Here is a 12,211-nt window from a genome sequence, read left to right as displayed (position 1 = left end):
GTCACTGGCCTAATGTCTTCACGGCAGTGTTAACTATGGCAGGTGGTGCTTGGGCCAGCCTAGGCTGGGTGTGAGCGGCCATGCTGCAAAGCCACTCTCAGGTTCCAGCATCCTCGCAGGTGCTGTGTGCATCCAGCTTGACATCAGGACTCCTCGGGGCAGAGTGTGAGAACTGTGGGAAAACTCGTCTGCCCTGGGGAATTGCGGGAAGGCACTGGAGGGTTTAGCCTGCACCCTCATTGCAAAGCGAGGGGATTCCCAGCCTTGCAGGGGCTCTAGCTGATAGGCCCAGACAGGTCAGAGAGCTCAGGGCATGAGCAGAGATTTGTATGCAGATGGGAGAGGAGTTGGGGGCCAAGCCCTAGGGAGAACCTGGACTAACTGCAATGCTCCCGCCCCACACCGCAGGCCAGAGCCCCGCAATCACCGCTGTACTACGGGCTCAGAGTTCAAGCTTTGCACTCTAGGAGTGGGGCACGATGTGTCCGGCAGGGCAGGGGCTGACTCTTGAACCATCAGTGCAAAGATGTAGCCATTAATTCAACACAGGAGCAAGTCCTGCAGCCAGATGAGCTCCCGTCTGGCCAGTCCCAGGCTACTGCAGAGCGGGACGGCTGACGGCAAGAGCCACCACGTTGCTGGCTGCTTCAGAGTGCCAGCTGTTACCCAGGCATAGCCCGCCAGCAAATGTGAGCCAGCCAGCTGCGGAGCTGACCACATTCCTGCCTCACCGGCACCCCTACAGCAAACACCCCGGCACTCTGAAACCGCCCCCGGGGATGCTCACCTGGGAGGGTCAGGACGGATGGGGAGAGGTATGGCTGGGTGTTCAATCTGCTGCTGTTCCAAAACCAGTAAATCTCCACCGGCTCCGGCGGCCCCACCGCCTGGCACGTGAGGTTGAAAGGCTTGTTCCTGGTCACGTTCAGCCCCTGGGGCTGCTGAAGGAAGTGGGGGAGCCCTGCGCACAAAGACACGGAGACGAGCACCTTGAAAACACGTGTCGGGCTAGCGCTGATTCCCCACAGTACCCAACTCTGCCAGCACCACTCACTACGCAACAGCAGCTCTCAGCATGGGCGCCGGCTCCCGCCTCCCACGCTGCGTGGCCCAACCCTCCCCAGCACCTCCTGCCCCCCGACTGCTTGTGCTCCCTCTCCTGGCCAGCTCCGGCTCTCCACTGCCCTGCTCCGTACACAACCCCACCACAGCATCACTAAGTGCCCCTTTGAAGCCCCCGCCTACCTTCCAGCTGGACAAAGATGGGGTCAGACACAATTTCGTCATGGTGGATGTTCAGTCTGCAGCTGTAGGATCCATTATCAGAGCGCTGAGCATTGGTTATCCTGTTGGGGGTGGAAAGGATTACATGAGTCATTTACCCTGAGACGGCGCAGGAACGGCTCCTGTGGCCTGGCACAGAAGATGGGAAACGCTGGAACACTGTTACGCTGGATCTCTGTAACGAAAACAGCGTGAACAGAACGTTCTGGTTGAAAAGTCAAACTCTCCAAAGCTACAACCTTCACGCACCCCTCCTGCGCACAGGCAATACAACGCCGCCTTTCATTAGGCTCACACTTTAAGGCCAGAAGGGGCCGTCACAGTCATCCAGTTGGACCTCCTGCTCATGGCAGGCCACTGAACCTCCAGCACTCACCCACTCCTGTAATGGGTCCCAAAATTCTGACCGAGTGACTGAAATCCTCAGACTTAGACTTAAAGACTTCCAAGTTACAGAGAATCCACTGTTGACACTAGTTTAAACCTACAAGTGACCCATGCTGCAGAGAAAGGTGAAAACTCCCAGGGTCTCTGCCAATCTGACCTAGGGAAAAATTTCTTCCTGACCTCAAATACGGCAACCAGTTAGACCCAGAAGCATGCGGGTGAGCTCCACCATAATTACATGATCACACGCTTCTTTACACAGAAGACCCTGCTTCATTCAGTCCACAGGGTGGCCGGTGCTCATGAAAGGAGCAGCTGCACAATGTGTTGTTTTATGTGCCGGATGTAATGTGTAGCACTACGATTGCCACTACTCAAACCTGCCGCTGAAGACAGCTATCCATGTTCTCCCGGGCCTCTCTAAGCGGCCCTTGCAGCTTCACACATTCACTAATGTTTATCAAGTGCTTCACACGTTGGTTTTCACAATGCCCGAGGTGGGTGGGGCACGACTGCCCCCCAGGACAGCTGGGAAACTGAGGCATGGAAAGATTACAGTCACAAGAGCCCATTAATTCTTGGGGTACCATCTGAGACACCCAGGACCTGATTTGCAGAGGACTTAGTATTACATATGTGCTGAGCCCAGCTCCCAATGAGGTCAGCTGCACTCCAGGAGCTCGGCCTTTCAGCAAATCAGTCCCTAGGGCCTCAAGTCCGGCACCCAGCAAACAAGGTACACACAAGTAGAGACCCCCTGTGTCAAGTCCGGTTTACATGATTAGCCCAGAATCACACAGGAACCACACCCCCCGCCTCTGGCACCTCCTCTCCTAGCCAGTCGCCTTGGTTCAGCCACCCCCACTGCAGCTCCCAGCGCCAGCCTCCTCCTCTGGCCTGGGAACAGAAAGGCCCAGGCAGGCATTTCCCCAAGTGCTTTAGGCACATCGCCCCACCCCCCTGCAGTGAGGCTTTAAGCTCTTAAGTGACTTTGGGGGCTTTTAAAACCGTTTCATTGACTCACTGCAGTGCAGCGCTGCTGAGAAGGCCCCAAGGCATGCTGGGACGCAGGCCTTGAGAACTGCACCCGTGTTTGTCTCTGGACTGGCTCACAGCTGCCCTGTTGCACACTAGGAAGGGGAAAAGCCCGTCTTGGGACGCGGGGAACCACTTGCATAGGTCAGGCATGCACAGGCTGGGCTTTCCACGGGCTCGGGAGCGCTAAACCCAACGTACAGCATGTGGGGGAAGCGCAGGGGCAGGAGGAGACAGTATCTCTGCGGGACGCGTCTGGCTTAGTGGCTCCTCCTTCCCTTTGATTGTCTGCCTGGCAACAGGACTTCCATGCGGCTGATTCCCGCCCATGCCTCAGAGTCAACTGCTTCCCAGCCCAGGTGCCCTGGCCTCCACGGGGGCTCGGCATTCCGCACCTCAAAATGGAGCCAAGCCTGGGGGCTGAGCTGACCACAGTCCCAGCCCCTGTTTCAGGCCGGCCCAGCCAGAAGCTCTCTCCTCGTCTCTCTCTTCCTTGCTCTGTCACACGTGTGGGGGGGCTGGGTTTGCTCTGGGGAAAATGACCTCAAACAGAGGGCGTGGGGCTGAGCCTGGGTTTTCTGCGATCGCCTGATTCCTATTTCCCATCATGCAAGAATGAGTTAAAACTAGCTTTTGAAGTCTGCAGTAACTTTTACCTCCCCGACAACTCAGTCAGGACAGGGAGGGCGTGAAGGAGCCAGTGTTGTTAACACACAGTGGAATGGCCTGAGCCCCGACTGTCACCTAAGCCATGGACATGGGTCCACAAACCTGTCACTCATGAGCAAACACCACAGTCCCCAGTGGGTATTTCAGCAGTTATCTATCGCTGGGCCTGACCCTGCTGGCTGAGGTGCTGGGCACTAGTAGCAGTCATGCGGCAGGGAGATGCCTAGGCCAGGCATTAGGCCTCAGCTACCAGGCTGTGCCAGAGTTTTTAGCTGCTATATATTCTTAAGTCAGCAATCAGCCAATGGCTGTTTAACCAGCTGGCTACGTTACCTGAAGGTAGAGCTCATTGTTACTGCATCATCGTCCACCACCTGGTAGTGCTGCGTGGCCACACGGCCAGCTTCCTGCAGCTCCGTCCCATCCTTCCACAAAGAAATCGCGGCAGAGTCGTGGTGGAACAAGGAATGAGGTACCTTAACTGAGCAGTTAAAGGTGAAATCTTTGTGCTCGTTAAAGGTGATGTGTCCTACTGTGGGGTTGAATTTAATCTGCTGTAGGGAGTTGGCTGCAGAGGTGCTGCCCAAGGGAGATGTATCAGCAGGCTCAGGATATGGCTCCATAGAGGTCCTCTGTGCGTCGGCTCTGAGGGCATCGCGCTCTGTGGTTAGAAGGGAGCGGAGGTGCTGGGACGCAGCCGGCCGCTGAAGCGACAATGCAGGTGTGAGTGGTGTCAGGCGAGAAGTCCCCCTCTCCTGCCTCGCCTCAGAGACGTCTGCAAAACAAGAATCAGGTTTAGAGCCTTGCTCAGGGCCAGCAGTGAGCTCACCGTGGTTCTCAGAGTTCTGCCTCCCCCTGACGTGCTGGCACCGTGTCGCTTCTGTCTTCCGTGGCTGGTCTCGCCCCAGGCATGGCAGTGCCTGTCACACACCCCATCCCCTCAGTGGAGCAGGCCCAATACCAGCCACTCAAAACTCCTGAGCCAGACCCTCGCCTGGTGAACTCCACCAGGAACCCCCAGGAAATGAGAGCTGGGCTCTTGCTGCAGCAGTGAGGGCACAGCAGTGTGACAGGACTGGCCGCCATGAACCAGGGCGCCTCTCTTTGTGGGTCTCTGGGTGCCTCCCCACATGCAGCCATTAGATCTGGTGGGGTGGCAGGTCTCACCCCCGACTGCCCAGAGCTTTCTTGCCCTCCTCCCCCCCAGAGCAGCACGAAGGTTCAGAGCTTTCGTCCTGTCCTCCATACACAGGAGGGTGTTTGTGGCTCAGATGTTATAATCAGTTCTGTCCACGCCCCACTGATGTCTCCCAAGGCCTCCTTTACCGGGGTACAAAAGCTCACCCAAAGCAGTCCACACGCACCAAAGAGCCCAGAGCAGGACAGCCCACCTTGCGCTAGGGTGAAGGTATTTGCATGGGGCATGGGAGGGCACTGTTTGAATCCCCCTCCTGGAACAAGGATTTGACCTCTGTTTTCCCTCTCTCAGAGAAGCATCTGCACCACCAGGTTCTAAGTCAGTCTGGGCTATGTCAGTCCCTCCAGCTAATTGCTATGTTCACACTAAAGGCAAACCCCGGGAAGTGGATACGTTTGGACGAGATCTAGCCAGAGCAAGGCAGCGAGCACAGGCTGTACTAAGAATATGGTGGGAATACCACTTGATTACACATCCCTCGTGCTCACACAAGCACTGGTCCATGCACGGCCCATGCTCACCCTTGTGTGACAGCCTTGCACTTGCTGCTGTGAGCTGTCTCAGGACTGGCACCATCATCAACTCCGTCACTTACATGCTGTCACGCAGCAATTCTCCGACAGAGCCACAGAGAGAACCGCAACACTGAAGGCTGGACATGTGGTGAGAGCCCAGGCATGGGGGCGGAAATCTGGGGTCTGTAAGTCCTCTCAGGACCCGCATCCCCATCCTGACTCACACAGGTGTTAATGATCACCAAGGGCTGAGAACTGTGGGGTTGGCAGTCAGTTGTGGGGGCAGGTTCTTCTGCTGAGCTACCTGGGGGCAGGGGTGGGAAACCTACTGCGCTTACAAATTAATCCCTGGTGACTTGCCATGGGGAGTTCAGGCTGTGAAGCCCAGACTGGTTATAGAGTGCAGAGAGGAGAGGGACCGAGGGTCTGGGACAGAGTACTGGCACCAGGAGAGCCTGGGAACAGCCAAGCACAGGCAGAAATAGGTTTGGCTGCTATTTGTCTGCTGGATTTTGTTCTGCTGACATGAGTCTCTTTGCTGCAGGGGCCAAACTCCTCCTCGGGTGCCAGGGGAGAGCTGCCATAGTCTAGTGTCACCAGAGTATTTGGTGCCACTGGGAATATTGGTCCCCCCTCACCGAAATATGTGAGTTCCCAGATCGAACACACACACACAGACACACACACACTCTTCACTTAACCTAAAGGTGAGGTTGTGTGGGACTTTCATCAGGTGCTTTCATGCAATGGACCATGCTGCCTGTGCATTCATCCAGCACCTATTCTGTAACCTCAGGGTATATCACGCTGCAGTGAGACTGCGTCACCTGACTAGGCTCCGGCTGGGGGGCAGTTTAGTTCTGGTGCAGATGTTCAGGATTGGGCTGAGCTCTGGGACTCTAGGTGCCTGTGAGGTGGGAGGGTCTCAGAGCTTGAGGCCTGACAGCTACACCCCTTTAAACAGCCCCTTAGCCCAAGATCCCTGAGGGTGTCTATCTGCAGGGCAGACATACACCAAGTGCCTTGCTAGTGAATCACAAGTGACAGTTAGTTAAAGTTGCCTTAACTGAGCTCCTTTTATAGGAAAATAAGTGAGGACTAGGATGAAGAATTGCCTTGTAAAATTCCCAGTGGATTTTTTTAAAAACTCTGTTATGCTAACTTTTCCTTTTAAAAATAACCTTGCTTAAGAAACACTCTAAATTTAATACAAATACGTTGACACCTACCCTTACTAGAATTTCTTAAAATATTTTCAAAAATAAACACACTGCATCTATGAGCCCCTATCAAAAACTATTCAGCTAAAGTCTGCTTTTCTATATAAATAATGGGGAAGGAGGGGGGAAATCAACCTTTTGAGGTCAAGTTTTATAAATACTGTATCGCTCATTAGGTCAATGTAAGAAACTCCAGGGACCGTCTCATTTCAAGAGATGTGCATGAGTAGGAATTTAAATACGAGCCTCTTTCACTTAGGATTTTTTAAAAGTTTGCTCAGGCCAACTTAATCAGCTTAATTCACTGACTACATTGAATTCCTTGGCTCCTTTAAGAAACCATGCAGCTATAAACGTGAATCATGTTTTAATAGGAGATGTTTATGTATCCAAAACATCAAAGGTCGTTTTGTTAAGTAAATTTTATCTGCAGCTGTGTGTAATTCCAGTTACCACCCAAAAAAAAAATACCAGCAGAAATGTAGCACTTTAAAGACTAACAAAATTATTTATTCGATGATGAGCTTTCATGGGACAGACCCACTTTACCAGATAAAATATTATTTCCAATACAGACTGACATTTATAAGTACAGAGGACAAAAACCAAACAATCCAAAAAAAAACCAACCCCACCTTCACCATAAAAACTGACAAATCAAGTACATAGGACCGAAGTAGGTGGCAGAGAGATGGGGGGTCTTAGGTGTCCTGGAGTACAGCCTAACACAGCTACCTCTCAGTCACCACCCCAGTGCATCTTGACTCAAATAAGGAACATAAAGTTTTCTAGTAATAAGTAACCATTCACAGTCTTCCAGCATACAGTAAACTCTTTGATATCGGGCATCCACAAGACCGGGAGGAGGTCAGATAATCAGATACTCTGGATAAGGGACAGTTCAGCACTCACACTGGGTAGGAGTGCAGAGGAGCCTGCCAGGTGCACTCACGGGCAGCTGTGAGGGACGCAGGGCAGTGCCGAGTGGGATGCACCCACCTCCCTGAGGGGCGGGGCTGTACACAAACCCCAGCTCTGGCTCTCCGTACTTTGCTTCCTCGCTCTGTGCTCTGCTGTAGGACAGCTTGGGGCTGGGCAGGAGGAGGTAGTTTTGCAGCTGCCACCTCCCAACCCAGGGCTCTGCAAAGCCCTCCAACACAGAGCCCCGCAGGAGGGGAGGGATGGGGTGGTACCATGGTGGGAGTTGTAGCTTGCTCCAGAGTGGGCTCTTCCACCCACCCAGTTCACGAGCAGCCAGCTCCCTGCAGTGCCCGCAGGTGTTGGGCTCAGAGGAGAGAGGTAGTGCCTGTTATCTATTTAAATTATTAGCTAACTGCATGATTAATGGGGCTGGATTAAGCAGGTCTTTTTAGGGCATAAGCTTTCGTGGGCAAAGACCCGCTTCATAGAATCATTGAACACTAGGACTGGAAGGGACCTCGAGAGGCCATCGAGTCCAGCCCCCTGCCCCAATGGCAGGACCAAGTACTATCTAAACCATCCCTGATAGACATCTATCTAACCTGTTCTTAAATATCTCCAGCGATGGAGATTCCACAACCTCCCTTGGCAATTTATTCCACAGTTTGACCACCCTGACAGTTAGGAACTTTTTCTTAAACCTCCCTTGCTGCAGTTTAAGCCCATTGCCTCTTGTTCTATCCTCAGAAGCCAAGAACAAGTTTTCTCCTTCCTCCCTATGACTCCCTTTTAGATACCTGAAAACTGCGATCATGTCTCCCCTCAATCATGTAATGCCACGTGGTACTCAGAGGCACGGACCCCTCACACTAAGGTCAGTGAAAACAAAAAAGCAGTCCAGTAGCACTTTAGAGACTAAAACAATAATGTATTAGGTGAAGAGCTTACGTGGGACAGACCCACTTCTCACCTAATAAATTATTTTGTTAGTCTTTAAAGTGCTACTGGACTGCTTTTTTGTTTGCATGGAATATAGACTAGCACGGCTATGTCTCTGTTACTAGGGTGAGTGAAGTCTCTGCTCTCCAGCCTTGGGTGAGAGCCAGCTGGCCTTTTAATCATGCAGTAGAGCACAGCACCCTAGCCCCTAGGGTTGCACGTTCAATCCCTGGTGCCAGTGACACAGGTCAGCCAGCATCACAATAAAATGCACAAAGTGGGTCTTTGCCCATGAAAGCTCATGCTCCAAAATATCTGTTAGCCTATAAGGTGACACAGCACCTGTTGCTTTTGAAGATACAGACTAACACGGCTACCTCTCTGATGCAGGTCTTTTTAGTTTCTTTCGGGAACAGGATGCCAAGGAAGACATGTAAGTCAGCAGGTTTAATGATTATGTCAACCAATGAAAGTACACCTTTCTTTGGAAAACAACAAGTACGAACGGAAAAGTTGCTTGAAATCCCTGATGCCAAAGATGCCAAGCAAGACATGTGAGGTTTGTCAGTCTCCCTCTAAGTGTGCCTCCAGCTACTTCCAACTCATCCAATGAGATTTTTATTGCTGCCAGTTTATTGCAATGTATCTTGTAGCCACAGCCAGGGAATGGAAGGGAGAGAGCACAGGCATTATGACGGTTATTTGAGAGTGCTGGTTACTCAAATACCAGTTAAACAAGAGTTTACTGTATTAAAATGTATAATTAATAAGAATCTGAAGATATGAAGCTATACAATTGCTTAAATACATGTATACCATTACAGTGCACCATCCTAGGCAGCAAAATTACGTACCCAGGGCTTTTCTTGTGCTAGTATTTGGCAGCGCCAGGGGAGGGAGAGGGGGAGGGGAGCCAGCTAAGTACCAGCATCATCTCTCTGGCTCTCTCGCGCTCTCTCTCTCTCTCTCTCGTTTTTTTGACCAGAAAGGCACTGGATATACCAAATCTAGTGTAAAGACTGTATCAAGTTGTAAGTCAGCAGATTTAATGATTGTCAACCAATGAAACTGCACCTTTCTTTGGAAAACAAGTACAAATGGAAAAGTTGCTTGAAATCCCTGATTTGAATGGAGCGTTTCAACTTGTGGATTCCAATCACTGCTTTGAATCCCCTTGATTCAGATCATTCTACCTAGTTAGTTTTGCCTTTCCCTGCTTCACATTTCACCAAGCGGCCTAGGTTTTCAATGCTTTTCCCAAAGGAAAAGTTACCACCTACCTTCTACAAAGGTTTCACTTCCCTTCACCCATACAAATTACTTCATCATTGGAGTTGTTCATTTGCGTTTTCCTCAGCCTGAGGGCACTCCCTAGGCCAGTCCTGCAGCAGACTTAAAGCATATTTAAAATAATTCCTCAGCAATAAATGTGTGTTTGAAGAGACTAGATCTGGAAAATATTCCCCAAGCAGATCATTTTGCTAGACTGTTTCTAAAAAGCGTCTGCTGCATTTGACAGGCAAAATACACTACAGGTTAACTCTCTTTAGTCCGGCACCCTCAGGACCTGAACGGTGCCAGACAAGAAAGTTTGCTGAACCACTGGAGAACAATACTGTCTAGCACACTACCAACACTTCCACTGCTTACCGGGCTCTTAGAAGATATTTAGGGGTAAACTACAGCTAAATAACAGCACAGAACACTGAGATCCAGGGCTGGTGGCTGTAAACAAACTTTATGGGATTGTGGGAAACTTGGCCACACCCATGAGACGTGGATATCCAGTTAACTAAAATCATGCTGGACTACGTATGTTGCCAGATGACAGAGTGCCAGACTAGAGAGGTTCCCCCTGGACTGGCTGCAAGATCTGCCTTGTTAATAACAATACAGCTATGCCTGCTTACTATCAAGTCATACAAACGCAGTGGTGGAAAGGACCTCCAGAGTAGCAGGACCAAGTAAACCCAAACCATCCTGGACAAGTGTTTGTCTAACCTGTTTTAAACACTGCCAGTGATGGGGATCTCACTGCCTTCCTTGGAAGTCTGCTCCAGAACTTAGAAAGTTTCTCTTCCACTCTAACCAAAATCTCCCTTACTATGAAGCAAGCCCATTCCTTCTTGCCCTACCTTCCATGACAGGTTTTTCAAACCTTTTTATCAATTTAGTTGTTTCTTCTCTGGACTCTCTACAATCTGTCCACATCTTTACTAAAGCATGACGCTCACATTCGGACACGGTGCAGAGTGGGAAAATTACCTGTCACATCTGACATGTAATACTCCTTACTATACCCTAGAATGATATTAGCCTTTTTCATGTCATATTATTGCCTTGTATTCAATCCGAGATCCAACACAAGCCCTAAGGCCTTTTCAGTAGTACTACCTCCTACCAGTGTTCCTCTAATATTTTCCATCTACGGGTGGAATAAACTGTGTTATGTACACTGTGACATGTGCAGATGTGCTTCACCAATAGAAACACATTTTCACAACAGTCTGGAGAGAGAGGCTGCTGAACTCTCTTTTATATTCAAATTTGACACATTAACGTGTGGTTTGAACTGGGATGGGAATCTTCTGGGTCATTGTAGGGGTTCTTTTGTATACTTGGCTTAATCTAATTCTTGACTCCCCCACCCTTCTGCCCCTCTGCTCTCTGATTTACTCACCTTGATTAATTTTTTCTGATTTGTCAATGTTGATTACTATTTTTTGTTCTCCTTGACTTAAAGACTGAGTCTGTTCTGGTCTGGGTATGGTCTGAAGAAGTGGGTCTGTCCCACAAAAGCTCACCTAATAAATTATTTTGTTAGTCTTTAAAGTGCTATTTGACTGCTTTTTTTGTTTTGAGAGTATTTAGACTAGCCCGGCTTCCTCTCTGTTACTATTCAACATACTCTTGGCTGTGAGCAGTTGTGGGTGATCTGCTAATCAGCTGGGTGGCACCTCAATTTCTCCTGAGTGACAGCCCAAGCACTCAGTTTAAAGGGAACACTGCTGACGACCCAGTTATTCCGCATTGTAGCTGTGCATAGATTTTTCCTCTGTAAGCGACATACTTTGCACTTGTTTTTATTTAATTTTGTCTAACTGATTTCAGACCACTTTAATTTCTCAGAGCAATTTTAAACTCTAATCCTGTGCTCCAAAGTGCTTGCAACCCCTGCAACTTGGCGTCATCCACAAATATTACAAGCATACTCTCCACTCCATCATGCAAGTCAGTAATGAAAATTAATTGTAGAGTACCGGACACCGGATACGTCCTCCCAATTTGACAGTGAACCACTGATAACTCCTCTTTGAGTACAGTCAGTCAAGTAGCTGTGTACCCATCTTACAGTAAATTCATTAGACCATATTTCCCTAGTTTGCTTATATAAATGTCATGTGGGATTGGTAAAATTAATCATGTCTACTGGTTGCCTTCATCTGTTAGGCCTGTAACTTGGTCAAAGAAGGAAAACAAGTTAGTTTAGCATGTTCTTAAAAAATCAACACTGGCTATTTCCTACAATATGATTGTCCTCTAGATGCTCACAAATCAATTGTTCAATCGTTTGCTCTTGTATCTTTCCAGGAACCAATGTTAAACTGACTAGTCTATAATTCCCTGGATTCTTCTTGTTCCCCTTGAATAGTAACAAAGAAGTACCCCTGTTAGTCTCTATTGTAACAAAACAAAATAGCAGTAATGTAGCACTTTAAAAACTAACAAAATGATTTGTTTGGTGATGAGCTTTCATGGGACAGACCCACTTCATCAGATCAATCTCATTTCCAGTACAGACTGACATCTACAAGTACAGAGATACAAAAAAAAATATTGCAATAAAAACTGACATTCATTCTTTGGTGAAGAGTTTGCCTGGTTTGTCCAATGTATGTAGTGGCAGGGCATTGTTGACACATAATGGCATATATAATATTGGTCAAAGTACATAGAACCCCTTGATCTTGTAACTAACTTGTCAGCCAGTCCTCTCCTATAGACAGCCTCCTAACCTAAGAAAGATTCTCACTACACCACAG

General features: G+C 49.3%; 1 protein-coding gene across 1 annotated transcript in view; it reads right to left on the bottom strand.

Annotated features, from left to right (window-relative positions):
• Positions 1-12,211, bottom strand: part of MERTK (MER proto-oncogene, tyrosine kinase) — an 81,949-nt gene that overhangs the window by 65,510 nt on the left and 4,228 nt on the right. The window contains exons 2-4 of the mRNA XM_074988420.1: positions 3,709-4,150; positions 1,246-1,346; positions 788-961 (exon numbers count right to left, since the gene is read on the bottom strand). Coding sequence (XP_074844521.1) covers positions 788-961; positions 1,246-1,346; positions 3,709-4,150 — 717 coding nt within the window. The remainder of the gene's footprint in view (positions 1-787; positions 962-1,245; positions 1,347-3,708; positions 4,151-12,211) is intronic.

Source organism: Carettochelys insculpta, chromosome 3 (assembly GCF_033958435.1).
Source record: "Carettochelys insculpta isolate YL-2023 chromosome 3, ASM3395843v1, whole genome shotgun sequence".
Taxonomy (NCBI): Eukaryota; Metazoa; Chordata; order Testudines; family Carettochelyidae; genus Carettochelys; species Carettochelys insculpta.
The sequence above is the reverse complement of the archived record's forward strand: the minus strand, read 5'-3'. Positions and strand labels throughout refer to the sequence as shown.